The sequence below is a fragment of the Hyaena hyaena genome, unplaced genomic scaffold (assembly GCF_003009895.1).
Source record: "Hyaena hyaena isolate Hyena2069 unplaced genomic scaffold, ASM300989v1 scaffold_18, whole genome shotgun sequence".
Lineage (NCBI taxonomy): Eukaryota > Metazoa > Chordata > Mammalia > Carnivora > Hyaenidae > Hyaena > Hyaena hyaena.
In genome coordinates, this window is record NW_024080649.1 from 1,513,939 (window position 1) to 1,539,449 (window position 25,511).

The window sequence follows — 25,511 nt, forward strand, 5'->3', positions numbered from 1 at the left end:
GAGCAGGTGACTCTTGCTCTCAGTGTTGTGAGTTCGAGCCCCCATGCAGACCACTTAAAAAAAAAAAAAGTTGGTGGCTACCCGACGGGGTCACATACTCCAGGTTAGGAGCAACAGATTAGGCCTTTCAGGTTAGGACCCGGATGTTGGGAGAGCTACTGGGAGACATTCGTTGCTCCCTGCTGAATAGGCACTGCTCCCAGCCCGCCCCTAGTCCATCTCCCCAGCTGAGTTTTGGAGGGGACCAATGCGGGTGGGCCTTAGGGATCCCCGAGCGGGCAGCGCCCCCTGGTGCTCTCGACAGGGACTGCGGTGCGGGGTGGAAGGAGGGGGCTAGGAACGGCGAGAGGCGCGCGCCACACGCACTACCCTCCCGGCCACACCACTGCTACCCTGTGTCTGCCTTGCCAGAGTAGTTCCTGCGCGACTGGGCGAGCGGACAGCTGGGACTCTGCACCCCTCCCACACCTCCTGTCCCGCGGAGGCCGGGGCGGGGAGGAGCCGGGCTGGGGGCGGCCTGGCAGGAAGCAGCGCGCGTACCTTCCGCTGCAGGAGGAGCAGGTGGCTGCAGTGCGGGCCAGGGCCCCCAGGCTTCCTGTGTGTGGGCCCGCCCGCTACTGTTTCTTGTCGGAGTTCTTTGGGCCACCCGGCGGCCCGGCCCGGCCCGGCCCCATGGCCCAGACCCCCGACGGCATATCCTGTGAGTTGCGAGGTAAGCGCCGGCCCTTCCCACCCACTTGGCTCCAAAGCCAGAAGCCCACCCAGCGTTCCGGGGCTCCTGCAAGCAGTTCTCTCTGCTTCTCGGAAGAGTTTGGTGCCCCCACATCCACTCCACTCCTTCCTTACTGGCCCATAGATGAGCTCAGGCCACAAGCCTGGTACAGACCATGGGCCCGAGTTGACCTCCCGGAGTGGGAGAGGGGACCAAAGTCACCCAGCAGGCTGCCATTCCACAGGCGAGATCACCAGATTCCTGTGGCCGAAGGAGGCTGAGCTGCTGCTGAAAACCTGGCTACCAGAACGGGAGGGTGCTGAGCGAGGTCATGTCCTGGTATGGCAGGGGGCAGAGCTCGGGAGGGCCACTGGGGCCCAGGCAGATAGTCTCTGGCCCTGCCCAGGGGGTCAGACACTCTCTTCCCCCAGGCACTGCTACGATGGAGAGCCTACCTGCTCCACACTTGCCTCCCCCTGAGAGTGAGTACCACGGGCTGACCGCCACCCTTCACCCCTTGCCCTCCAGCAGCTTCCTTGATGAGGGCTGCCTCCACTGAGTTGTCTGTGTTGTCCTATGGGCTCTGCCCAGAGGACTGGGGTCCCAGGAGCGCAGGGCTAGGCCCATGTTTCCAGCTGATTCAGGCCCTCCATAGGTCGACTGCACATTCAGCTACCTGGAGGTCCAGGCCATGGCACTGCAGGAGACACCCCCTCAGGTGAGACACCTGGTACCCCACCACAGCCTGCAGCCTGGTCTTCCCCTCCTCTCCCACCTGACCCCACACTTGGAGCCCAACCCAGCAGCCCTCCCTCCCCAGGTCACTTTTGAGCTGGAGTCTCTGCCTGAGCTGGTCCTGGAGTTTCCTGGTGTGGCTGCCCTGGAACAGCTGGCCCAGCACATTGCTGCAGCCATCAAGAAGGTCTTCCCTCGCTCGAACCTTGGGTGAGGCCAGACAACTATAAGGGACCAGCAAGAAAGGAGGGCAGTAGGGGGTGCTCTGGATAATACAAATGGGTTGCCTCCCATCCTAGGGGCTACAGGTGCCCTGCCCCCTTCTCCCTTATCCCCCTCTCCAGGAAGCTATTCCGGAAGCCCACATCCCCCTCCATGCTGGCTCGGCTAGAGAGAAGCAGCCCCTCCGAAGACACCGTGCCCAGAAGCCCCTGTGGTAAGGACCAAGCAAAGGGCACAGAGAGCTTTCAGCCTCCCCCCATCCTGCAGCCCCAGAGCCCTGGATTGGGCATCCCCCAAACTGAACAGTCACTCGAGGTACAGCCACCACCCAGCTTGGATCTGATCTTCCTCCATCTCTGACATTTTGTCTTTCTCTTCTTCCTCACCCATTACACCCCTGGCACCTCCCGCAGGTGGCTTCTTGGAGACATATGAGGCTCTGTGTGACTACAATGGCTTCCCTTTCCGAGAGGAGATTCAGTGGGTGAGAGTAGGGCCCTCCTTGGGGAACTCTGGAGACATCTGATCCCCCACATGCACTGGGTCCCCTCTACCCCTTATGGCCCAAAGCCAGTTGGAGATACCTTCTTCCCATCCAGGACGTGGACACGATCTACCATCGACAGGGCTGCCGCCACTTCAGCCTAGGTGACTTCAGCCATTTGGGCAGTCGGTGTGTGGCCTGCCAGGACTGGGAAGGGAAGGAGATCCCATAACCCACATTCCTGGGCCTCAGCCTCTCCACGGAGGGGGGTGGTGGGCCTAGGATCTGGCTGGAGGGCCCTGAGCTCTGCCCCTGCCCCTTCTCCCACTCAGGGACCTGGCCCTGAGTGTGGCTGCTCTGTCCTACAACCTGTGGTTCCAGTGCCTCTCCTGTGTGGACATGAAGCTGGTGAGAGTGTAGGGGCAGGGAGGAGCCAAGGGTATGGTGGCCAGGGTGCAGCTCACTGAGCCCCTACTCTGGTTCTCAGAGCCTTGAGGTCTCGGAACAGATTCTGCACATGATGAGTCAGTCATCCCACCTGGAAGAGCTAGTGCTCGAGAACTGTGGCCTGAGGGGGTAAGGAGGAAAGGGTAGGGCTTGGAGGCAGGAATCTGGGGGCTTGGGTTGGGAGGCTAGTGGCCTCGGGTGGAGATGGGAATCCGGGGTCAGATTCTCACACCTGGGGTCTGGTCCCCAGAGACTTTGTCCGGCGACTGGCCCAAGCACTGGCAGGGCACTCGAGCTCTGCCCTCCGGGAGCTTAGCCTGGCGGGGAACCTGATGGATGACCGAGGTACGCCTGAGCCAAGGGACTGCCTGGGGGGCTGGTGCTAGAGGATGTGAGAGCCACACAGCCGCCCCCATTCCCCAGGCATGGCTGCTCTCAGCAAACACCTAGAGCTTCGTCCTGGAGCACTGAGGAAACTCAGCCTAGCGCAGACAGGGTTGACACCTCGAGGTAGGTGGTGTGGTCAGAACAGGGAGGGGAGGTGAATCGACCTGATTGCTGAGCCACTCTCTCCACGACAGGAATGAGATTTCTGGGCCAGGCCCTGGATTCCAATGTGGCTTTTGACTCTGCCCTGACCCACCTGGACCTTTCCGGGAACCCTGGGGCGCTGGGGGCCTCGGAGGACAGTGGGGTGAGTGGCTGTCTTTAGGGCCAATGATTGGGGGCGCTGCAGACTGTGGGAAATCAGGAAGCTCTTGATGAGGTGATGCTTGACCCCCTGACTCCCATCCTCCCACCAGGGCCTCTATAGTTTCCTGAGCCGTCCTAATGTTCTGACGTTCCTGAATCTCGCGGGCACCGACATCGCCCTGGACACTGTGAGAGGGTGGTCAGTGGGGGGATGATCAGTAGGGCAGGTGGCCAGGCCCGAGACCTGAGGGTAGACCCGTGGGGGCCGGGGGGAGCCAGGGAGCTCAATCCTCCGCCGGTGTAGCCCACACCCTCCTCCCGCAGCTCTTCGCAGCGCTGGCAGGCGGCTGCTGCACCTGCCTCAGCCACCTGGATGCCTCGAGGAACGTCTTCTCCCGCACGTAAGGGGGGCGGGTCCGGGCGGGGGTGGGAGACTGCGGGGAGCCGCCTCCCTGCGCCCGGAAGCCCACTCCTCCCGCTCGCCCACCCCAGGAAGTCCCGGGCTGCGCCCGACGCGCTCCAACTCTTCCTCAGCCGCGCGGGGACGCTTCGGCACCTGTGCCTGGCGGGCTGTAAGCTGCCGCCCGACGCGCTCAGGTCAGTGTCGCTGCCTAGGGTTACGCCCCGGCGTGTGCGGCCACCACCCAGGCCGGGGACCCAGAGCTTCGCCCCGCTCCTATCGCCCCCTCGACCTCCCGTATCCTGGCGCTTTCTTCTTGGTATTCGTTCGCGCCCTGGGGCCCTCTTTCCCAGCTCCCGCCACTTACCGTGACATCCTCTCCCAGGGCCCTTTTGGAAGGGCTTGCGCTCAACACGCACACGGGCGACCTGCACCTGGACCTCAGCGCTTGTGAGGTGAGCGCCCGGCCCGAGACGTGAGCAGGCCGTGGGCACACACGCGGAGTGGGGCTGCGAGGCGGGGAGCGCCGGCCCGCGGGCGCCTGAGCCTCTGCACCTGGGGCCACTGATCTGAGCGTGCCTCACCTTCCACCTGCAGCTGCGCTCAGCGGGCGCTCAGGTGATACAGGACTTAGTGTGCGACGCCGGCGCAGTGAGCTCCCTGGACCTGGCGGATAATGGTGAGGCTGCCCGGAAACCGACCCTCCCACTGCCCACCCAGTTCCCACCTCACCCCCAGCCCCGCCTTATGCGTGACCCGAGCCACCCCTAGGCTTCGGCTCAGACATGGTGACTCTGGTGCTGGCCATCGGAAGGAGTCGGTCCCTGCGGCATGTCGCACTTGGAAGGAATTTCAACGTCCGGTGCAAGTGAGCCCCCATCCCACTCCTGGGCCTCCCAGACATCACCCCACCACCCCACCCAGGTCCTTCCAAACCGTGGCCCTTGCCCCACAGGGAGACCCTGGACGACGTCCTGCACCGGATTGTCCAGCTCATGCAGGATGACGACTGTGTGAGTTCTTGGGACAGTGTGGGATCCTCAGGCAATGGACCTCTGTGACTCCTCCTCTCTCAGACCCTGTAACTTGCCCTCCTTGCTGACCGCTGATTCCAAACCCAAACGGCCTTTTCTTAACTCCAGCCCCTACAGTCTCTGTCTGTGGCTGAGTCGCGGCTGAAGCTGGCCTCCAGCGTCCTGCTCCGGGCTCTGGGCACCAATCCAAACCTGACGGCGCTGGATATCAGCGGCAACGCCATGGGGGACACTGGCGCCAAGTTGCTGGCCAAGGCACTTCGGGTCAACACAAGGCTCCGGTGGGCGGGGTCAGAGGGGGAGGAGTGCTGATGTGGAGGGGCTTACTGGGCTAAGGGGTGGGGCTGAATGTGGAGGAAAAAATGCGGTGGCCTGTGTGCAAGGCGAATAGGCGAGGCCAGCGGGTTGGGTGGAGTCTTGTGGAGCTCGGCCCTTGACTGAAGCCTGGCCTGGCCCAGGTCTGTGATCTGGGACCGGAATCACACGTCTGCTCTGGGCCTGCTGGACGTAGCACAGGCCCTGGAGCAAAACCGCAGCCTAAAGGCCATGCCTCTGCCACTGAACGACGTGGCCCAGGCACATCGCAGCCGACCGGAAATGACCGCACGTGCAGTGCATCAGGTATGGCTCCCTCTCCTCCCTTGCCCTGCTCTGCTTGGTAGCCCTGCTTCCTACCACTTCTCAATATCTCTTGTCCCCAGATCCAAGCCTGTCTTTTGCGGAATAACTGTGCGGACCATGCCTCTTCTGATCGTACCTCCTCCTGTCTGCAGCCACCCGGTCTGGTCTCAGACCCCTCAGAGCAGGTTAGTGTCCCCTCCCTCAATCTTGAATAGGCACAGACGAAAAGACTGGGAAGAGCTTTGGCACTTGAGATCCTCTGTGAGTTTGAGGGTCTTTCTTGGGGCTAGGATGCCTGAATTATACTGTCCTGGACAAGTCCCTCTTATTCGTAGCTCGCCCAAACCCCCCTGGATGCCTCTTAAAAGCATTTAAACAGGCTCTCCTGTTCAAGATGGGAGCTATTTTGAAATCCTCCCTTAACCACCTTACCACTTCCAGGTGATTGTAGCCTCATCTGTGACTACCTGTTCATAGGGCTTTTGTCCCCTCTCCACTGACCTCTGCTGGGACAAAACTCAGCGGCCTTTTTTCTGCTTTCATCTCCCTCTACTACCTTGCCTTTGTGAGATCTTTCCACCTATCTTTTCTTGAATCCCATGCTTTAGAGCCCAGGGATTTTGACCCAGACATCCTTCAGGGGCTTCACATTCCACAGATTTTCAAGTGTAGATTTTCATTCTACAGATTCATCATCTTGCACAAACTCTTCTCTACCCTGGAACCCAATCTCCCTGATGCCCACACTCACCAAGTGTCAGGTCTCTCCAGGCCACATTAGAGCCCCCACAGACCTCACACACACTACTTCTTATCCCCACCCCAGCTATCTCTTGCTCCCACTGGTCTTTCATCCATGGCTCCTCACAACCATTTTTTTTTTTTTTTTAATGTTTATTTTTGAGGGAGAGAGAATCCCAAGAGAAAGAATCTGACAGCGCAGAGCCTGACTAGGGGTGTGATCCCATGAACCATGAGATCATGATCTGAGCCAAAATCAAGAGTTGGATGCTTAACTGACTGAGCCACACAGGCCCCTCACCTCACTCCCATTTCTGCCCACCCATAAGTCTGTCTTCTACATAGATGATATACAGACTGAGCATCTAAAACATAGACATGACTAACAGCTCCTTTCTTCCTATTCAGGACACTTAGGATATATATATAAAGTCCCTAAAATGAACCAAAGGAGACACTGCTTGTCCTCCTTGATTAGATAGGTTTCCTAAGTGACTGGCCCGATGGGATTGGCTTCAGGACCTCACCTACCTTGTTGGATACCCTGGGAAGGAGACAGAGTCTGGAGGGGCGGGAGGGGACAAATGGGATTGATTCTTGACGCGCCCCCACCCCACTCCAGGAAGTGAATGAACTGTGTCAGTCAGTGCAGGAGCATGTGGAGCTACTGGGCTGTGGCGCTGGGCCCCAGGGTGAAGCCGCTGTGCACCAGGCTGAGGATGCCATCCAAAATGCCAACTTCTCTCTCAGTGTGAGCACTCCCCTCCCCATCACTGCTGCAAAGGCCCTCCCCCTCTTAATTAGGTGTCAACTTGCAACTCCTTCTCCTCTGGCCTCCAGATTCTCCCAATTCTGTATGAGGCTGGGAGCTCTCCAAGTCATCAGTGGCAGCTGCGACAAAAGCTAGAGGGTCTCCTGGGACAGGTGGGCGAGGTCTGCCGTAAAGACATTCAGGTAAGATGGTATCCTAGCCCCAGTTCCACCTCCACCTCCACATATAGGCTTGACCCCTATCCCATAGGTTTGACTGTGATATCCCTGGAGTCACTGTTCTGTGGGGGGCTGGAGCTTCAGGCTACACCCTCCATGCTCTAATCTTTACCCAGGATTTCACTCAGGCCACATTGGACACAACAAGGAGCCTCTGCCCACAGATGCTACAGGGACCCAGGTGGAGGGAGCAGCTAGAGGGAGTCCTGGTGGGCTCAAGGGGCCTCCCAGAGCTGCTCCCAGAGCACCTGCTGCAAGATGCCTTCACTAGGCTCAGGTAGGCTGGATGGGACTGGGCTAGACTGGACTAGACAGGACTGGGCATGGATAGCACACTAATCTTTGCTCTCTGTTGCTCTCAGGGATATGCGGTTGTCAGTCACAGGGACCTTGGCAGAGAGCATTGTGGCTCAGGCTCTGGAGGGGCTGAATGCAGCCCGGGATCGGCTGGTGAGGGAGAATTGTGCATACATTCATGTGCGTGAGTGCACATGCACACATACACACAGTGACCTGGCCACTGCCTTGCAGGGGTTCTGTAATGTTTTCTAGGATCATATGGCCCAGGGATATTTCAGGGTTTCCTTAGCACTGATGGGACTGTGGCTGAGGCCATTTTTAGGTGTCCCTGCCCATCTTTAGGGTGTCCCTGCCCATCTTTAGGGTGCCTTATTGCAGGTGGAGAGTCTGGCTCAGCAGGCAACAGTGGCAATGCCTCCTGCCATACCAGCACTGGATGGAGGTGAGCCCAGCCCCCTTGGGCCTGGGGAATTGGAAGGTCTTTTCTTCCCTGAGGAGGTGAGGGAGAAGCAGAAGGATGAAGAGGAACAGAAGGTAGGTGGTTCCAGAACTCTGCATCTCCCCATCTTGCTATGAAGTGTGGAAAGCAGGGAGGCAACTCCCCTGGTTCCCATTCTGAGTTTCTGCCCTCCTCACCAGCATGACAATCCTCCACAGAAATGGCCTGAGTCCAGCCAGTGTCTTCCCCTGGTCCTCTCCACTCACAGTAAGTCAGCGTCTGGGGGAAAGGGAGTTAACCAGGTTGAGCTGAAGGTCCTACATTAGATCTGGGGACCTAGACATGTGGACACATTCATTCAGTCTTGTCCTAGGAACTACCTGACCCTTGACTGAGCCAGGCCAGGTTCCCCATGCAACTTGCAGGTTGGAGTTGGCTACGGTCAGCATGGAGCTGGACCTGAGCAGACCAGGATCCAGACACTCTCCATTCGCCTCCCCCGCCCCTTTCCCTACCCCCAGGATGCGCATGCTTGGCGGCAGAGCAAAGCCGCGCCGCTCGGGGCCGCGCTCAGCACCACGGACAGCGGCGGCGGGGGGAGGGGCAGGCGTGGGGGAGGTGGGGGTGGCGTAGTCGAGCCCCTCCCTGCGCCCTGGGCGGGTCCCCCGCCGCCCTAGCGCCGCTGCTGCCACCACCTCCTCCCCGGGCTTACTGCTCGGTACTCTTCTGGTGCTCTCCCCTTAGGTGCTGCTGAGGAACCGGAGCCCGAGCTGGCGGCTCCGGGGGAAGATGCGGAGCCGCAGGCGGGGCCTTCTGCCCGTGGCTCTCCGAGCCCCGCCACCCCGGGTCCCCAGGCCGGCCCACTGCCTCGCATGGACCTACCACCCGCTGGGCACCCCCTGCGCCATCCGACCCGGGCCCGGCCGCGGCCGCGGCGCCAGCACCACCACCGTCCGCCACCGGGGGGCCCTCAGGTGAGTACCCTTCCCCCATTCCAGAGCTGGTGGAATTGGGGGGTCACGGTGCCTCATTTGCTTCTCAGGAGAGAAGCAGCTAGGGGGTGGGTTGTTAAGGGGCCCAAGAGTAACTGGGTCGTGCTGCTGTATCTTGGCTTATTCCCGGACACCCCTTCCCTAGGCCATTCCCATGCAGGGTCATGAGTGTGTGGATTTCATTTGGGGTACATCTCAGTTTAGGACTGCATCTTAGGTTGGCCCTGTGCACAAATGGGTGTGAGAAAGAGGGTGTCCATCTTACCCTCCCTCTCCCAGGGTTACTGAAAGATCCTGGGCCCCCTGGCTGTGGGGACAATCCTGCAGCTACTGCACATCCAGTAGCTGTTTGTGGGGAGATGTTATGAGTGGGCTGGGTACTTGTGAGGGCAGTGGACACAGGGCAGAAGGCAGGCAGGAGTTGGCTTGAGTACCCCCAGGAGGGTCTGACGCAGCAGCAGGAGCCGCTGAGCTGCCAGCAGGCCCGGTGGGGTGGGGGTGGAGGGTACTGCAGGGAGCTGTTTGGAGCAGAGGGGGGTAGCAAATGGGAACACGTGACTCAGAAGCCTGTGGGTTCTAGCCTGCTGGTGACAGGATGGTTTAGGGCGTTGATACTCTATGGGACAAGAACAGGTGTGGGCTGGGTGTGGGTGTCCAGGGCCAGCTTCTGGTTAGGGGGGTATGTGAAACCACCTCTGCCCACCAGTTGGACAGCAGGAATGCTTGTCAGTAGCCTCCTAGGGTCACTCCAACTCCCAGGTGCAGGAGTTGCCCAGGCGAGGCTGCTCATCAAAGGATGCAGAGAATTTATGGTTGTGCTCAGTCCTCACCCTATGGTGTCCCCCAGGTGCCCCCAGCCCTGCCGCAGGAAGGGAATGGGCTCAGTGCCCGCGTGGATGAAGGCGTGGAGGAATTCTTCTCTAAAAGGCTGATCCAGCAGGATCGCCTGTGAGTGAGGGGCAGTTGTAGGGGGTGGGAGGGGGTGGGATGTTCCGTCTTACTTGCCACTCACTGCTAGCTGTTCCCACAGCTGGGTCCCTGAAGAGGACTCGGCCAACGAAGGGGGTACCACCCCTGTCCCCCGCACACTGCGAAAGAAGCTGGGTACCCTGTTTGCCTTCAAGAAGCCTCGTTCAACCCGGGGGCCACGGCCGGACCTAGAGACCAGCCCCGGGGCAGCTCCCCGTACTCGAAAGACCACACTTGGAGACCTGTTGCGGCCACCATCCCGTCCTGGCCGGGGAGACGAGCCTGCTGGAGCTGAGGGGGCCACTAGCAGCCCAGACCCGGGCCGCAGGAGCCGGCCTCGCTACACTCGGGAAAACAAGGCCCATTCGATGATACTACTACCTGCTGAGGAGGAGGAGGAGGAGGAAACGTTGAGCTCCAGACCTGACAAGGTAGGCCTGGTGACAAGGGGTGAGGGGTCTCCTAGGACCGAGGGAGTGGGCTCTCTCCCAACTTGGGCTTCTGTGTCCTCAGCGGCGGCCCCTGGAGCGGGGAGACACAGAGCTGGCCCCATCTTTTGAACAGCGGGTACAAGTGATGCTGCAAAGGATCGGTGTGAGCAGAGGCAGCGGGAGTGAAGGCAAGAGGAAGCAAGTAAGTTGGGAGGGACACAAGTGCAAAGTGAGGGGGCAGGTGACATGTGGCATTCTGTGGGTGACATATGTGACCAGAAGGAGGCTCATGACACACAGACGGCTCTGTCAGTTCCACCCCCTCCTCCTCAGAATAGTCATCAGAGTCCACCTTTCTTCCTTCTTGGCTTCAGTCCTGGCCCCTGCTATTGGTTCCCTGGAGCTGGGGTGGTCCTTTCTCTATAGATCTAACAGAACTCTGACCTTGTCACCTGCATTTGAAACAGCAAGTCCTCCAGGGACTTCCTTTCAAGACACTGCCATGCCTCCTAACCCTGCACCAAGGCCTCAGTCCTGGTCACTTCTTTCATCTCAGCCCCACGTTCTTGTGTCAGGAACTCCTCCCTGGCTACTTCTAGACTCTCCTCACCACCCGTGGGTTACATGATCCCTCTTCATCCATCCCTGCATCTCCTGGTGGGCATTTAGTGGTGGTTACAAGCACAAGGCTAGAGTGAAGGCAGGACAGAACTGAGCTCGACTTCCCTATTTCCTACAGAGCAAGGATGGAGAGATCAAGAAGGCTGGCTCGGATGGTAAGTGGGACCCTGCACTTGGTGAAGGAGTTGTCCTTAGATACAGTCCCCAAGGTACTTGCTATTCTGGGGGAAGAGGAAAAGAGGCCAGGTTTTTCTTCCCCGCACTCCCAAGAGCTGGTGCCTGAACCTCCAGCCCCACCTTGCAGGTGACATTATGGACAGTTCTGCAGAGGCCCCTCCCATCTCAATCAAGTCCCGCACCCACTCCGTGTCGGCAGGTGAGTAAGGGCCACTGTGCTGGGGGACATGCAAAGATAGGCAGGAGACCACTGGTTAGGCTCATACCCTTCTCCCTGCAGACCCCTCGTGCAGACCTGGTCCAGGGGGCCAAGGTCCTGAGTCCACCACCTGGAAGACACTAGGACAGCAGCTGAATGCAGAGCTGCAGGGCCGTGGTTGGGGACAACAGGATGGTCCAGGCCCCCCCTCCCCTTGTCCCAGCCCACGAAGAACCAGCCCTTCCCCAGACAGTCTGGGCCTCCCGGAGGACCCTTGCTTGGGCCCTAGGAATGAAGGTAAACAGGCACCTAGCCCCCCCCCCCCCAATACTGGGCTGGGGACCCTGACGGTGGAGGGGGAGGCAAGGGCTGGAGTGGGGACAGCTGTTGAGACCATACCCTGATACCCTGATACTTGGCTTCCCCCAGATGGTCAGCTGAGGCCGAGGCCTCTCTCGGCAGGGCGACGAGCAGTATCTGTGCATGAGGACCAGCTCCAGGCCCCTGCTGGTGAGGGGGGACACCTCCCTGTGTGCCTGAGTGCAGGAGGAGAGGGGGAGGGGGGCCCAGTGGTGTAAGGGGTTGAGAAATTAGGGAGCCAGAAGGCTAGGAGCAAGGGTCTGACCAGCCCTTCCTGGTAGCCCTGGCTCCACCTCCAGGAGAATAGCTTTTGCCAGGGATGGGAGGATGCAGGGGAAGCGAGGGCCTCAGAAGGCAACAGGGTGTGCTTATGCACACACACTGGCGGTGGGAAAGAAGGCTTGGGGACAGGCAGCAAGCCCATCGTAACCTCCTCCCCCTCCCCTGCCAAGTGTTTCTGTATCTTTCAGAACGGCCCCTGCGGCTGCAGCGTTCCCCTGTTCTCAAGCGGAGGCCAAAGCTTGAAGCACCCTCATCTCCAAGCCTAGGTGAGAGGAAGCTAGGGCCAGCTGGGAGGTGGCAGGACTGCTCAGTCCAGTCCTGATCCCTCCTCTCCCTTCCTCCTTCTCTTGCAGGACCCGGCCTTGGAGCCCAACCTCTGCCCCCACAGCCTACAGAGCCCTCCAGCCCTGAGCAGAACCCACCCTCCCCAGCCACAGACCAAAGAGGCGGCGGGCCCAACCCCTGACCCTCTCCTTTTCCTGCCGCATGAGATTATTTTATTAAAAAACTCAAAGGAAGCAGTGTGGAGCACTATTGGTCTATCCCCAGTCATGGACCTGTGTGCACACGTCTTCCCACTTGTTCACTTGACTCCTCACACCCGGGTGAGCTCAGATTCCAGCTGTGGCTCCATCAGAAAGTGCAAGGCCCAGGCCACAAGCTGGGGAGGGAGCCTGGGAAGAGAACAATGGCTGTAGGTCAATGGAGATTGGGCCTAGTGGTTAAAAGAGTGGGGGCAGCCCCACACACTCACCTGACAGCTTGGACCTGGGCACAGAGGGAGGTGCAGGGTGGCTCATACTCATATTGGAAGGCAGAACCATCACGATGCTTCTTTGGAGGGTCCTAAGAGTGGTGTGGTATCTGGAGAGGGGCCTACAAGGACCCCTAACCCCATCTAAGGCTACTCCCCATCCCCACTCCACCCAAGACCCATCCCATTCTACTATCCAGTTAAAGAGAGACTATGCTCACCCAAACAGGGCTGGACTCCAAGGCTCCCATGGTGGTTTTTGTCCTTGGAGACTGCTGCCAGTTCTTGGGGGGCAATCCTAGCTCCTTGAACTCCAAGCTAGGTTTCTGGGCCCTGGTCACAATGGCCTGATGTGGACTGGGTACATGACCAAGGGGTGAGAGACTTGGTGTGCAGCTCAGGAGGGGGGAGCTGGGTCCATGGCAAGGGTGTATGGAACTAGGGGGCAGGGGGCCAGGGTTTGAACAGATGGCCGGCACAGCCTGGGAGCTGCCCTTTTGCATTGGGTCTGAAGCAACCAAGGACAGGGCAGGCAGAAGGCTGATGCTGGCACCGCTTTCCTCAGAGGACAGGTGGCCAGGTAAAGCAGGGGTTCCTAGAAAGGAGGGCACCGACTGTGGGCACAGACCTCTCAGCTCAGTGGCTCGTGAGCTTAGGCAGGCCTACAGGGATTGTGGTCACCCCCCACCTGGCTGTGCAACCTTCTGCAGCAGGCTGGGAACCTGGCTAACAGCAGTGAGTGTGGCCTGAGCAGCACCTTACCTGAAGACGTAGATGAAGAAGAAGAGATCAGGGTCAGTGATAGGTCTTCCAAAGCTGGATCTGGTGGGGGCAACTCAGGGCCTGAGGGTCAAGGGGAGCTTATTAGCACTGTAGGCACTGGGTCCCCAGGTACTCCCATCTTGACCTCCAGTCCTCCTTACCCTGCATCCTCTGACCTGGGCCTAGAGAAGTCAGAACTCGCTGGTCATTCTCAGAGATGTGCAGCCATGAGCTGGGGACAGTGTACACAGCTTCTCCTCCCTGTGGGGCATAAACTCTCAGCCTAGCCCTTGCCCAATTCCTCGCCCTGACATTACCCAAGGGGAGGCCCAGACTGACCGTGGTCCTATGGTGGGAGGAGGCCCAGCGGGTAAGAGGGGGTGCTGTGTAAGCGCCTGCCAGTGTCAGACAGCTCTCAGCCAGGTGCACTAATGCCCCCCGATGCTCCTGGTCCTCCTGCACCTCATCCAGAAGTTGGGACAGTGAAAGGCCTGAGGGCAGGGGACCAGAAGATGGGCCAAAACTTAAGGAGGAGTAAAGGTAGGGTGGGCAGGCGGAAGAGCTTACTAAAGAAGCAAGAGGTAATGGTCAGGGAGTTAGGGTCACTGGTCAACCCCTATTAAGTACCTGCACTGGGGGAGACGGACTCTGAAAGATGCTCCCTATAGAAACAGAGAGGACAAGCCTGAGGAACAATCCTGAGGCCTGTCTACACAAATTTGCCATCCCCTGACAGGGCCACACTTGGCCCCAGAGCCCAACCCTATACTCACTCCAGACAGTCACAGAGCTTTTTCTGCACATCCGGGTCCTGGTTGCTGGAGGGAAAAAGGAGGGTGGTAGGCAAAGTGGTTACCAGCCGCCTAAGCCGTCCAAAAGATCAACATCAACAGCAGCGAGGCCTGAGTAGGGAGAACAGCTGATGGGTGGAGGCAACACTTACCAACCAATCACCCGTTCCCGGGGCTGCTCGATGGGTAGCAGGCTAAATTGGTTCACCTGAAGGTAGAACTCCGCCGGCTGAAGGATTGAGTTCAGGGACGAGGCTTAGGAGTTGTCACAAAGAGTCAGGCTCATTAACCCACCCAAACCAGCCTCACAACTCACCGCGCCGCCCTCGGGGACTTGGATGCGGACCCCGCAATCCTGCAGTAGCATCAGCCGGCCTTCTGCCCCTCGGAAGCCGAACTCCTTCTCCTCCCTGCGGCAAGCACAACACTAGCCGCCATAACCCGTTGGAACACAGCCCAGCCCGCCTGAGGCCCGCCCACCTCCGCCTCGCGCTCTCCCCCTAGACTCCGATTTCCCCCGACCCTGCGTCTCCTCTCTCACCAATTCGAGGCGTCCAGGGCTTCCCACGTCATTAAGCACCGGACACTGTGGGTCCCGTCAGACACAAGCAGTGCGGCCGCGATATCAGACGATTCACGGGCTCGGGACGGGCCCGAAGCCTCGACCTCTCGTAGCACCTGACGGCGTCGACCGGCATCAATCCCACCGCCCTCGGGCCCTCCCTGCCCTGGTCTCTGAGCCGTGAAAAGGGTGTGGGAGGGAGGCTCACCTCGAGCAGCTGCCCCGCCTGCGGACTTGAGAGTGCACCTGACCCCAGGACCAGCTCTCGAATCCAGGGCCGCAGGACCAAGCTCCCCGAGCCTGCCATTCCCGGGGCGGCACCGAGCCGGGAACCTCCAGCCTGTGTTTCCCGCGGACGTCGCGACCCCGCCTCTCGTCGGAAGAGGAAGCGGACCGCGGCTGGGCGGGACCTAAGGTCGAGGCCCCGCCCAAGTGCGTGCCCGCGCGTGCGCACAAGCCCGTGTTGTTCGAGAATTTGCGTGCAGACTGTTGGGTAAAACGTATGACAATCTGCTTGGTCTCACCAGGGTATCTCCGAGCAGCGGCCCGGCGTTTGGGCCATTCGTCAAGACTTCTGTTCTACCGGCTAGGATGGCTCAAATGGAGAGGGAGGAATCTGAGGCTTGAGGCTGCGGCCAGGAGTGGTCAAGCCAGTTGGCTCAAAGCCACTTCAACACCTTGTGAACCGAGGTGTTCAGCATATATTTATTATGGCTCAGTTTCCTTATCTAAAACATGCAGTCTTGTAAAGCAAGGAGAAGTAACAGTACAGACTACACTCAATAAATTTTACTTCCCTCACCCGTTTCCTCTGATTAGCCAGGCCCCGCCCCCAGGCTCCAGAGACTTGCGCACCGTAGCGTAATGACGTAAGAGCAAAAGAAGACGCCTCCACCCCCTTGTCCGTTTCCTAGGAAACGTGGACTCTACGTTCCACTCTCAGTCGCTGCCCCCTTGACGTCATGGTCAGGATGGGAGGGCGGGGCGAGTGCTACCGCCAGGGGCGGGGCAGCACGGGCCAGCCGGCTGGGGCTGTGCACCTGCGCCTCCGCGGGCCGCCTGGGGCACCGTCCCCAGCCCGCCCGGCCCCACCATGGCCAGGCCGCAGAGGACTCCGGCGCGCAGTCCCGACAACATCGTCGAGGTGAAGAGCAAAGTAAGGGCCCCTCTGGCCCTGGCTCCGGCCTCGGCCCTAGGCGCTTCCAATTCCCTTATTCTCCCTTTTCCTGGCTCCTTAGTCCCCACCACCTTTTTCTCGCCTCCATCGTTCATGTCCCATTCTCCGGCTTTTCCTCTCTTTTTTCTCCATCTATCCTCCTTTCCACTGCCGGCTTCTAGAGTCCCTCTGTGGCCTTGGTACCTGGAGGGCGGGGAGAAGACCTTGGACAGCGTCCCTTGTACTGGAGCTGAGGTCTGGGCACAAGGCTGCAGCTGTTGCGACAGCCCTTTCCGACCTCGAACACCCTCGGACCAGTGGTGGGAAAGGGCACGGGCTCCGTGCTGACCTCTCCTCTCACCCATCCCTTGCCTCCAGTTTGATGCTGAGTTCCGACGCTTTGCGCTGCCCCGCGCTTCGGTGAGTGGCTTCCAAGAATTTTCGCGGTTGCTGCGTGCAGTGCACCAGATCCCGGGCCTGGACGTGCTGCTTGGCTACACAGATGCTCACGGCGACCTACTGCCCCTCACCAACGACGACAGCCTGCACCGGGCCCTGGCCAGCGGGCCCCCACCGCTGCGCCTGCTAGTACAGAAGCGGGGTGAGGAGGATGGGTTACAGTGGGCAGCCTCTGTGGGGTAGGACAGCAGGGCAGGTCTACAAGGGTTAGTCCATGCCCGGGGCATCCAGGCTTCCTTCACCCTCCGCAGTCCCTGCCCTTACCCTGACCTCCAAGTGGTAGGAAATAGCTACAGTGCCCATTTCCCCAAGGGGGAAGTGAGAGAGCAGGGTCTCTGATCTCAGTGCCGCCCTCCCTCTCCTGCAGCAGAAGCCGACTCCAGTGGCCTGGCCTTTGCCTCCAACTCTCTGCAACGGCGCAAGAAAGGGCTTCTACTTCGGCCAGTGGCACCCCTGCGCACCCGGCCACCGCTGCTAATTAGCCTGCCTCAAGATTTCCGCCAGGTTTCTTCAGTCATAGATGTGGACCTACTGCCTGAGACCCACCGACGGGTGCGGCTGCACAAGCATGGCTCTGACCGCCCCTTGGGTTTCTACATCCGAGATGGCATGAGTGTACGTGTCGCTCCCCAGGGCCTGGAACGGGTTCCAGGCATCTTCATCTCCCGCCTGGTACGAGGGGGCCTGGCTGAGAGTACAGGGCTGCTGGCAGTCAGTGATGAGATCCTTGAGGTCAATGGTATTGAGGTCGCTGGGAAGACCTTGGACCAAGTGACAGACATGATGGTCGCCAACAGCCACAACCTCATTGTCACTGTCAAGCCAGCCAATCAGCGCAATAATGTGGTGCGTGGGGCTTCTGGTCGTCTGTCAGGGCCTTCCTCTGCTGGGCCTGGGCCTGCTGAGGCCGAAAGTGATGATGACAGCAGTGATCTGGTCATTGAGAACCGCCAGCCTCCTTGTTCCAATGGGCTGTCTCAAGGGCCTCCATGCTGGGACCTGCGCCAGAGCCGCCTACTTCCCAGTGCCCGCAGCTCTCTGCCCTCCCTGGATCAAGAGCAGGCCAGCGCTGGCTGGGGAAGTAGCATGCGAGGAGATGGTAGTGGCTTCAGCCTCTGACAGGCAAGGATGCAGCCCCTTGCCACTCCAGGCTGCTGAGACATAGCAGGGACTTCCTCAGTGGGGGGTTTTAGCTTGCTCACAGGGGCCTCTTACTCTGGGGGAACATTAAAGGTTTTCTACAAATACAGTCATGGTCTTTCTGTGTCCCGGCCCTAACATCCTCCACAGTCTAACAATTTTGCCTTCTGCCCTGGACATGAGGCAGGAGGGTTCAGGGCAACAGAGAGACTTTCTTGTAGTTGAGCAGCAGGAGGGACACAAGGAGAAGAAAAGCTTTTATAGAAACAAACCCCACTGTGTACAAAAGGTTTAATTTTGACAAAGGGATTAAGAGGCTGGGCTGGCTCTTCTACAGCCACCAGTGGCTGGGAAGAGTCCTCTGGGGATACTGCCCACCCCACTGCTCCTGTCTTTGGACTCCAATTCTATGATGGGGCCTGATCCTGCCCTCTGCAACTGTGTGGTAATCCTCATTGAGGACCCCCATAAGTGCCCCCATAAAAGGGGTCAGGCATCCATCTTCACAAAGACCTTGGGGCGGGAAAAGATCTTGATGGCCTCCTCTACCTGCACCAGCTTCCGGTCGAGCTCAGCACGGTGGCCCTGGGCCCGCAGTGAGTCTGCTCCAGCAGGCAGCAGCACCAGCTCACGTAACAATTGGTTTTGGCCTATAAGGGACCCAGGAAGAATGGGCAGGGGTGCGTGGTCCCCAGTGGGTTCCTCATCCACTACCCCCTACCCCTTGTCCATGGACTCACTCTGGAGCAGATTGCTCAGTGTCTCCAGCCGCTGGTTCTCAGGCATGCAAGTGTGACCAGGGGGCACGGCAGGGTCCGGCTGGCTATGCTGGCGGGCCTCAGCCTCCCGCCGCCACAGATCCCTGCGTTGCAACAAGCTGTGGATGCACAGGCTCAGAGTCGATGGTCCCAGGGTGTAGGTTGTCTCCCACCCTCGATAGGCATCCCTCACCCTGGGTGTTGGGCAGTGGGACCTACTAATGGGGCACGTGGCCTTTCTGCGTGGTGTTGTAGTGCTCTTGGGCTTGCCGTTGCTGCTCCAGCACTTGTGCCAGGACCTGCAGTGAGCGGGAATGCCGCTGGGGAGCCCTCTTGGCAGTGCGGGCATTGTGGCTAATGAAGTCCACACCCAGGCCTGGCTCCTGCAGGACATGGCAAGCATGATGGGGCAGACAGTACTGGGTGACGCTGCTGAACCCCTCGGGATCCCTGCCCTACCTCCTGACCCCCATACATCCTCTTACCTTAGCATCGGGGCCTGGTGGGTTTAGCTGAGGACTGGGGGCTCGGGGAGGTGGGAGCCCAGGGCCGCAGCGGGAGTGTGCTCGAAGGAAGTGGGTGGGCTCTGTTCCAGAGGCGGGGCTGGGCTCCTGGAGGGTAGGGCATAGCAGAGGAACGAGCCAGGGTGAGGTCAGAGTCTTAAGCCAGCCATACAACTGAGCTTCGGTTCCTTCTGCCTGTGAGGATATTTCTCTGTATCTAACCCTACTGGCCTCCTCCCTCTTGAAGAAGCACTTCTATCCATGAACATTTAAATATGTGTGTCTCTCACATCTTTAAGAAAACAACAGATCACTCCTCCTTCTACCTCAGTCCTGGCTTTGGCTACCGTTCCCTTTTTCTCTCTTTCCTGGCCAAGCCTCCTGGCTCTGTCCCCACCAAGGTCACTCACAGCCATTAAATCCAGGGTCACTTCCCTGGTCTCACTGTCCTCAGCCCCATCCTCCCTGGGTCTCACTCCTCAGATCCAGACCTGACTCTCCATCTGCGTCCTGGACACACTCCTACCCCCTGGGAGTCCCACAAATGCTTCAGCTTCAACGAATTTGCATATGACCTTATTGTCTCTTCTCTCAATTCTGCTCCTCCTTCTGAGAACCCTGGATGGAGAAATGGTATTACTATCTACCCAAGACAATCCTTCCACCATACCCCTGCCCCTGCCCTTCTCACTGCCTTTAGAAACAAAGGTTGAAAAATGTTTTTCTGGTTTTGGTTTTTTGTTTTTTGTTTCTTTTTAATGATGTGGGTCCAGCTGACTTCTTAGCTTAACCTCATGCTCTTCTCCTGTCACAGTGACCTGACCCCAACATCCCACTATGCATCCTCCCTCTGGTCTTAGGACTTCTATCTGTGAGGTTCCATCTCACTAGAATGGTTCTCTTCAATTCTCCCCTTGCCTAATTGCCACTTGCCCCTCAGGATCACCCAAGCCATCACCACTTCTGAGGAAGCCCCCCCGGCCTGACTCTGCAGCAGAACCAGCTATCTCTCAGCCTCTGTTTCCCTAGTCCCCTGTGATTTTCATCCCCATGACTCATATCAGAGTATAACTGCTTGTCGGTCCACAAGATAAACAATACTTCTGGCTCTCCAAGACAGGTACCTGCAGCTGGGCCTTGACCCGGGACTCCACTTTGTCATATTTGGGCGAGCGCCACAGAGCCTTCAGGGGCCTGGGCTGGCCCTGCTCCCGGCTGCGCTCCTGCTCACGGAAGCGCTTCTGGATCTCTCTGATCCGCTTCAGGTTCTCCTTCTCATGGTCTTTAGGGCCCTTCCCTGGGGAAAAAAAATGTTGCCGGACTCTGCCCTACATATAGCCCATGAGATCCAACAACCACCACCCTGCCTCCTACAGAAAGATCTCCCTGACCTCTCCATCTAAAATAGTATACACATGCTCTACCTCATCACTTTGTTCCCTTCCTGACATAGTCATTACCTTCTACTGTTCTTGATTATTTTCTACATTCTTATTGTGAAGTAGATCATTAATCATCTTGTATATCACAGCTATCTCTTTACTTGTTTACTGTTTTCCTAGCACCTATAAGGAGGGCCCACAGTAGGCACTCAACAGACCACGTTTTGCTGATGCATGAACTCATTAAGCTGAGCTAGGGTTTCCCAGGGACTACTGCATTCAGTCCTCTCCTTTGAGGAAGTAGTGCATTTCCGGCATCTTTTATAGTTGGGGAAACTGACACTCAAGAAAGGCAAACCCTGAGCCCAGATCTAGCAAGGAAAAGCAACGCTTTTGATCTCAGAGTTGACCTCATCGTACTCTCGTTGTCGCTTCTATCCGAACTTACTCTTGGAAGAGGCCCCTGGGCCTAGGGAGATGCCCCCGAATTGCAGCAGCACTCCTCCAACGCCATGCCTACCACGGTCCAGGATCTCTCTGGCTCCAGGACCTATGCGGGGACCGCGCAGAGGGGTGGCATCCAAGTCGAGGTCCGAAGTGAGCAAGTCCAGCTTCAGCGCGTTTCCCTCAAGGCGTCCTTGTGCTGAGAAGCCAAATGGGGCCGAGCGCGGGGCTCAGTGGTGGATCAGAGCCCGACCCTCACTCAGGCTTCACCCAGCGGTGCCACCCCCTAACTCACCTGAGGCCGGCCGCCGGTAGTAGTCAGGGCAGAGTGTAGGATCTGGGGGGATTGGCCCCGAGATGCGGGACGGGCCCTCGCACATACTGCTTTCGCCTCCTGCAACGGCGTACCTAGGCCTGCTGGGCTGCACATTTCCGGCCCCCGGCCCCATTCTCAGCCCCGTGCCTCCTCCCGGATTCTGGACCCAGACCCTGTCCCCAACGGTGCCCTCTATTCCTGGTCCCTGCCGCGCCGTCTGACCCCGCCAGCCCTCGACGCCTCCGCTCCTAACTCACTTCCCTGCTTCGTTCCCGACCCCTTCCGCTCGGCACTCCGACTAGGGGCTCACCAGAGCAGTTTTGCCGCCGGCTGCTGCAACCCGACGGGCTTGCTGTTGCCGGGCAACAATAATTTCCGTCCCTGAGGTCTGGGGCCAAGGCCCCCCTGGCGCAAAGCCTTCTGGGGCTTGTAGTTCCAACTTGGGGGTGGGGTGAGCAGAGCCACGGTCAGGTACCTTTCTCACCCACCTGCCCTCGCCGCCCGGCCGGTCTCTGGGATCAGCGCCAGGTCCATAAGTCCGGTCCCTTGGCCCCGCTCCCCGCAAGCAGCCGTCGAGGAGGTACTGACCCTGCGCAGCCATGGCCTCAGCAGGGGCCGAGAGGCGGCCAGGGTCCCAGGAGAGGAGGGCCGCCGGGCCGGTACAACTCGCGGAGTCTCCTGGTAGCCACGCTCAGAGCTCTGAGGTGACCATCAGGCTGTGTAGTCTCCAAGAGCATGTCCTCGGCGCTCTAGGAGGCCAAACTTTGTGCGAGGCCCCCTAACTGCCAGGACAAACTCCACAGGCGGGGAGGGGCATGGGCTGGTGCCCTTCATCCGCATTTGGTATTTAATGTTGGGTGACTTATGACTGATCCCTGTATCCTTTGCCTGGTGACCATTTACCTATGTGTCACTTTTAGGGTACAGTGATGGCAGACCAGTGCCTGGTAGCAGACTATGAGGCCTGCCGGACTCTGGGTGAAGACAGGTGCCCAACAGGCCCAGTCTCAGAGCCAGAGCTCCAGGAGGAACGACTCAAGCAGGAGGAAGAGAGGCTCAAGCCAGAGGTGGAGTCACTAGAGGAGAGAGGCCCGCCCAGGCCTACAGCCTCCATTGTGAGGCCCAGTCACGGTCCGAAGAGGAAGCCAGTCAAGTGAGGGGGGCTTTCAGAGGGAAGGAGCTATAGGGCTGGTGGGGAGGTTGGGCTCACACCCTAGCAGGATCCCTAAATCCTGCACTCTTACACAGTGCATCCTTATCTCCTGCCACCGCCGTCACTCCTCACTCCCTCTGTCCCTGAGGGGCCCTGGCAGAGGATTGCCTGGGTGGCTCAGTTGGCTAAACCTGAGGAGCCCTGGCATAGGAAGCATCCAGAGGAGGGGTCTCAGGCCTTGAAGGGTACTAAGCTCGCATGAGCTTTGGTTCCCTGCCCAGCCCAGAGCCTCACAGACCACAAAAGGGACAAGAATCTGGGCCTTTCAAGAATAGGCAGGGTTATTCCCTATGGTCAGGGCACAGGAGCCAAAGCTGGAGGCTGGTTCCTTAGGCCTCCTGTCCCCCAGCCTCCCCGGGCGTGGCCACCAAGCCCATCCCAAGGCTGAAGCTGAGATGGCACAGGGGCTGCCACTGCAGAAGGAGGAGTCAGAAGGTAGCCAGAGTGAGCCCTCGCCATCTGCTAAACAGCACAAAAAAGCCAAGAAGCGCAAGAGTCTGGGAGCTCCAGTGCTCCCAGCTATGGCCAGCACAGTGTCTGCACCTTCAGAGACCTTGGGGCTGGAACGTGAGTGTCAGCCCCTGGGCCCTCCCTTTTTCTCCTGCCTGATGGGACCCCTGAGATGGCACAGCTTGGTGCTCCAGCCCCTGCCCTGCCACGGGTCTTTGCAGGAAAGGCCCAGCGCCTGCGGCCCCTGTACCAGTACATCAACTATTGCAATCCTGAGCTGAATGAGGCAGGGGAGGGCGACAGGGAGGCTGAGGCGGATGTGGAGCCTGAGTTGGAGTTGGCCCTGGTCCCTGAGGAGGCAGGTGTGGAGCAACTGCAGGCTTTGCTGCCCGTGGCAGGTGAGCTGGGGTCAGGCCTCACTCTGCCCTGCCCCAGTACATTCGTGTCCCCCACCCATGCTCTCGTTCCCCTGGGAGAGGAGGTTGGAGAAGAGCCAGGGTGCTTGCCCAGGTTGGGAGTCAGCGGCTGCCTTAAGGCTGAGGTGGATAAGTCAACCCAAGTGGACATCGACAAGATGCTGAGTGTTTGTGCTGCCCCACTTGTACCTCCACTCTCTCCTCAGTACAAGTGACTTTTCTGCCTCCACTGGAGGCTCCCCTTTTCCCAAGCCTGAACCAGAGCAGCAGCCTAAGCCCTCAGGAGGAGGGGGAAATTTTGGCCCTTCTCCCTACTTGGGGCCTTGGATTTGCTGAAAATAAACATTTTTCCTTTTCTCAGACTTCATGATTTCCCAAATTAGATGGCTGAAGAGAGCCTGGGAAGGTGGGTGCAGGGTTTGAAGCCTCATTGGTCAACTGGATCACCCAAGAACTTGACTGTCAGGTCACAGGAAGCACGTGCTTGGCTTTGCTCCCTGTCATGCAGGGAAGGGGCCTGCATTTTGTCTGACTTCAAGGGGACCAATACTTGGGATCTCCCACTGAAATGTCAGAGTTCATTTGCCTGCCCCAAGAGTGATGTCTTTGGAATGCTTTCCACATACTGGGAATTAGAGCTGGACCAGACTTTGCTTCCGGAGTGGCCCTGCCAACAAAGGTATCTGTGACCTTTTCCTAGCAGCCAGGGGGTGGTGGTGGATGTGAATGTTCTCCTGGAGGCCTGCAGCCAAGCTACTGGATAACCAGTTTGGCCATTTTGGAAACCCTCATATCCTGCCACCTCCTGGTCCTCCTGAATGCCCCTCAGATACCTTAAACATAAAGAATTTCAAATTAAATGAATAATTTCTCCTCCCTCCAATCTGCTTTCCCTCCTGTGTCTCATCTACACAATTGTTCAAGCCCAAATCCTAGGTGTCACCCCAGAGCCCATCCTGTTCTTTGCTCATTGACTCCTACAAGCTAATCAGGCATCAAGGCTGGTGAATGTACCCTTTAGATTGAGAACCTTTTAGATCTCATGGTCAGCACTCTTGCCCTGGGACACTGTTATCCCCAGGTGAGAGCTCACCACTTTCCCTGCCTGTGGTCCCTTCCACAACCAATCCACTCCACTGATCCAGGTACACACACACCAGAACCCGATGGTGTTGCTTCCCCAGGCATCTTGTTCCAAATGCCTTAAAACTTGCTGATGGCGGGGTGCCTGGGTGGCTCAGTCAGTTAAGCATCTGACTTTTGATTTCGGCTCAGGTTATAATCTCATGGTTGATCTTGTGGTTTGTGAGTCTGAGCCCAACATTGGCTCTGTATTGATAGTGTGGAGCCTACTTGGGATTCTCTCTGCCTCTCTCACTGCCCCTCCCCTGCTTGCTCGCTCTCTTTCTCTCTCGAAATAAACTTTAAAAAGAAAAAAAACAAAACACTTTTCAGTAGCTTCCATAAGTCCCTGACCAGCCATATCTTTCTTACCTTTACTCTACATGTGGGGCTTCTCCTGCCTAAAATGCCTTCATTCCTTTACCCCTCCACTTGACTAGTGCACTCTTACCTTGAAGACTCAGGGCACTTTACTTCTTTGGTAAAGAAGTGTGTGGCAAACCATGAGAGACTCTTGAATGCTGACAAAAACTGAGGACTGATGGATGTGGGGGGGAGTGGGGTTGGGCATGGAGGAGGACACTTGTGGGGATGAGCACTGAGTGTTATGTGAAAACTAATTTGACAATAAACTATTTGTAAAAAAAAAAAGAAGTGTGTGAGCCAGGCAGCACCCAGTGTTGCCCTATGTCATAGCATTTACATACTACTGCCGTTGTGGGTTAGAACTGTTCTCTGCACTAGGGTGTGAATTTCCCAAGGGCGTATATCATTGCACTGCACCCACCTAGCAGAGGGCCCCCATAAAAGGCACAAAGAAAAGGAAACCAAGGTTGGGGTCTAAGGAAGTTGCAGAGGACAGGTCAGGTTCTGAAAGGCTGAGGCCATCCAAAGTCCAGAACCATGTGCAGGGCCCCTCAAATAATGGTCTGGCAAGGTAATTGGAAGGGATAGGCCCAGATGGAAGTAGGAAGAACATGTGCATCATCCTAGGCTGCTTCTACATTTAGGGGTCACTTGGAAGCTTACTGGCCTGGTAGCAAGGCTACAAGGCAAGTCATGGGGTCAGGACATTTATTATTATTATTATTATTTTAATGTTTTACTTATTTCTGAGAGAGAGAGAGAGAGAGACAGCATGAGCAGGTGAGGGTCAGAGAGAGAGGGAGGCACAGAATTTGAAACAGGCTCCAGGCTCTGAGCTGTCAGCACAGAGCCCGACGCGGGTCTCAAACCCATGAACTGTGAGATCATGACCTGAGCTGAAGTCGGATGCTTAACCAACTCAGCCACCCAGGCGCCCCAGGACATTTATTATTTTTGCCCACACATTTCCCTGGCTGGTGATTAGACCACCCTAAAAGATACTGTCTACAGGGACCATGCAGACCAAATCTTGTCCATAGGGATGAGCATGGATTCTCTGGAATTTTT

General features: G+C 58.1%; 5 protein-coding genes across 18 annotated transcripts; 3 read left to right on the forward strand and 2 right to left on the reverse strand.

The window, feature by feature from the left end:
- Nucleotides 1–544: 544 nt before the first annotated feature.
- CARMIL2 (capping protein regulator and myosin 1 linker 2) lies at nt 545–12,367 on the forward strand. 6 transcript variants are annotated; one of them, XM_039222414.1, is made up of 39 exons: nt 545–712; nt 957–1,051; nt 1,144–1,194; nt 1,368–1,430; nt 1,533–1,657; nt 1,792–1,883; nt 2,083–2,153; nt 2,269–2,342; nt 2,486–2,561; nt 2,641–2,729; nt 2,851–2,945; nt 3,024–3,110; nt 3,182–3,294; nt 3,404–3,481; nt 3,618–3,694; nt 3,786–3,890; nt 4,079–4,148; nt 4,291–4,372; nt 4,465–4,561; nt 4,649–4,706; nt 4,836–5,008; nt 5,186–5,348; nt 5,429–5,533; nt 6,712–6,840; nt 6,930–7,043; nt 7,196–7,356; nt 7,442–7,556; nt 7,758–7,913; nt 8,019–8,085; nt 8,563–8,792; nt 9,658–9,758; nt 9,841–10,210; nt 10,293–10,412; nt 10,950–10,986; nt 11,136–11,207; nt 11,289–11,504; nt 11,637–11,717; nt 12,038–12,115; nt 12,218–12,367. In XM_039222414.1, the coding sequence occupies exons 1-39, from the start codon at nt 673–675 to the stop codon at nt 12,313–12,315; spliced, it is 4,224 nt and encodes a 1,407-aa protein (XP_039078345.1). In that variant the 5' UTR covers nt 545–672; the 3' UTR covers nt 12,316–12,367. The 6 variants fall into 6 exon arrangements, with proteins under 6 accessions (XP_039078345.1, XP_039078358.1, XP_039078363.1 ...); XM_039222427.1 differs by having other exon boundaries at nt 8,037–8,085; XM_039222432.1 differs by having other exon boundaries at nt 7,442–7,529.
- On the reverse strand, nt 12,324–15,427 carry ACD (ACD shelterin complex subunit and telomerase recruitment factor). 4 transcript variants are annotated; one of them, XM_039222467.1, is made up of 12 exons: nt 14,927–15,427; nt 14,698–14,834; nt 14,473–14,566; nt 14,309–14,385; nt 14,139–14,183; nt 13,993–14,027; nt 13,705–13,856; nt 13,542–13,626; nt 13,366–13,446; nt 12,825–13,198; nt 12,604–12,695; nt 12,324–12,523 (listed from the first exon to the last, which is right to left on the reverse strand). In XM_039222467.1, exons 1-12 carry the CDS (start codon nt 15,023–15,025, stop codon nt 12,445–12,447), a joined length of 1,350 nt encoding a protein of 449 aa, XP_039078398.1. In that variant the 5' UTR covers nt 15,026–15,427; the 3' UTR covers nt 12,324–12,444. The 4 variants fall into 4 exon arrangements, with proteins under 4 accessions (XP_039078398.1, XP_039078388.1, XP_039078405.1 ...); XM_039222457.1 differs by having other exon boundaries at nt 13,527–13,626; XM_039222474.1 differs by lacking the exon at nt 12,324–12,523 and having other exon boundaries at nt 12,606–12,725; nt 13,527–13,626.
- Nucleotides 15,428–15,599: 172 nt separating this feature from the next.
- PARD6A (par-6 family cell polarity regulator alpha) lies at nt 15,600–17,582 on the forward strand. Of its 3 annotated transcripts, none has more exons than XM_039222916.1 (3): nt 15,600–15,874; nt 16,253–16,475; nt 16,701–17,582. In XM_039222916.1, the coding sequence occupies exons 1-3, from the start codon at nt 15,812–15,814 to the stop codon at nt 17,450–17,452; spliced, it is 1,038 nt and encodes a 345-aa protein (XP_039078847.1). In that variant the 5' UTR covers nt 15,600–15,811; the 3' UTR covers nt 17,453–17,582. The 3 variants fall into 3 exon arrangements, with proteins under 3 accessions (XP_039078847.1, XP_039078851.1, XP_039078856.1); XM_039222920.1 differs by having other exon boundaries at nt 16,704–17,582; XM_039222925.1 differs by having other exon boundaries at nt 15,600–15,862.
- A 167-nt stretch (nt 17,583–17,749) lies between these two features.
- ENKD1 (enkurin domain containing 1) lies at nt 17,750–21,279 on the reverse strand. Of its 2 annotated transcripts, XM_039221617.1 has the most exons (8): nt 21,187–21,279; nt 20,856–20,954; nt 20,565–20,759; nt 19,859–20,031; nt 18,717–18,842; nt 18,451–18,614; nt 18,214–18,350; nt 17,750–18,123 (listed from the first exon to the last, which is right to left on the reverse strand). In XM_039221617.1, the coding sequence occupies exons 2-8, from the start codon at nt 20,938–20,940 to the stop codon at nt 17,963–17,965; spliced, it is 1,041 nt and encodes a 346-aa protein (XP_039077548.1). In that variant the 5' UTR covers nt 20,941–20,954; nt 21,187–21,279; the 3' UTR covers nt 17,750–17,962. The 2 variants fall into 2 exon arrangements, with proteins under 2 accessions (XP_039077548.1, XP_039077539.1); XM_039221608.1 differs by having other exon boundaries at nt 20,856–21,215.
- On the forward strand, nt 21,276–23,254 carry CUNH16orf86 (chromosome unknown C16orf86 homolog). Of its 3 annotated transcripts, none has more exons than XM_039221629.1 (4): nt 21,276–21,580; nt 21,797–22,029; nt 22,439–22,656; nt 22,734–23,254. In XM_039221629.1, exons 1-4 carry the CDS (start codon nt 21,476–21,478, stop codon nt 23,168–23,170), a joined length of 993 nt encoding a protein of 330 aa, XP_039077560.1. In that variant the 5' UTR covers nt 21,276–21,475; the 3' UTR covers nt 23,171–23,254. The 3 variants fall into 3 exon arrangements, with proteins under 3 accessions (XP_039077560.1, XP_039077567.1, XP_039077574.1); XM_039221636.1 differs by having other exon boundaries at nt 22,761–23,254; XM_039221643.1 differs by having other exon boundaries at nt 21,276–21,456.
- The last annotated feature ends 2,257 nt before the right edge of the window (nt 23,255–25,511 follow it).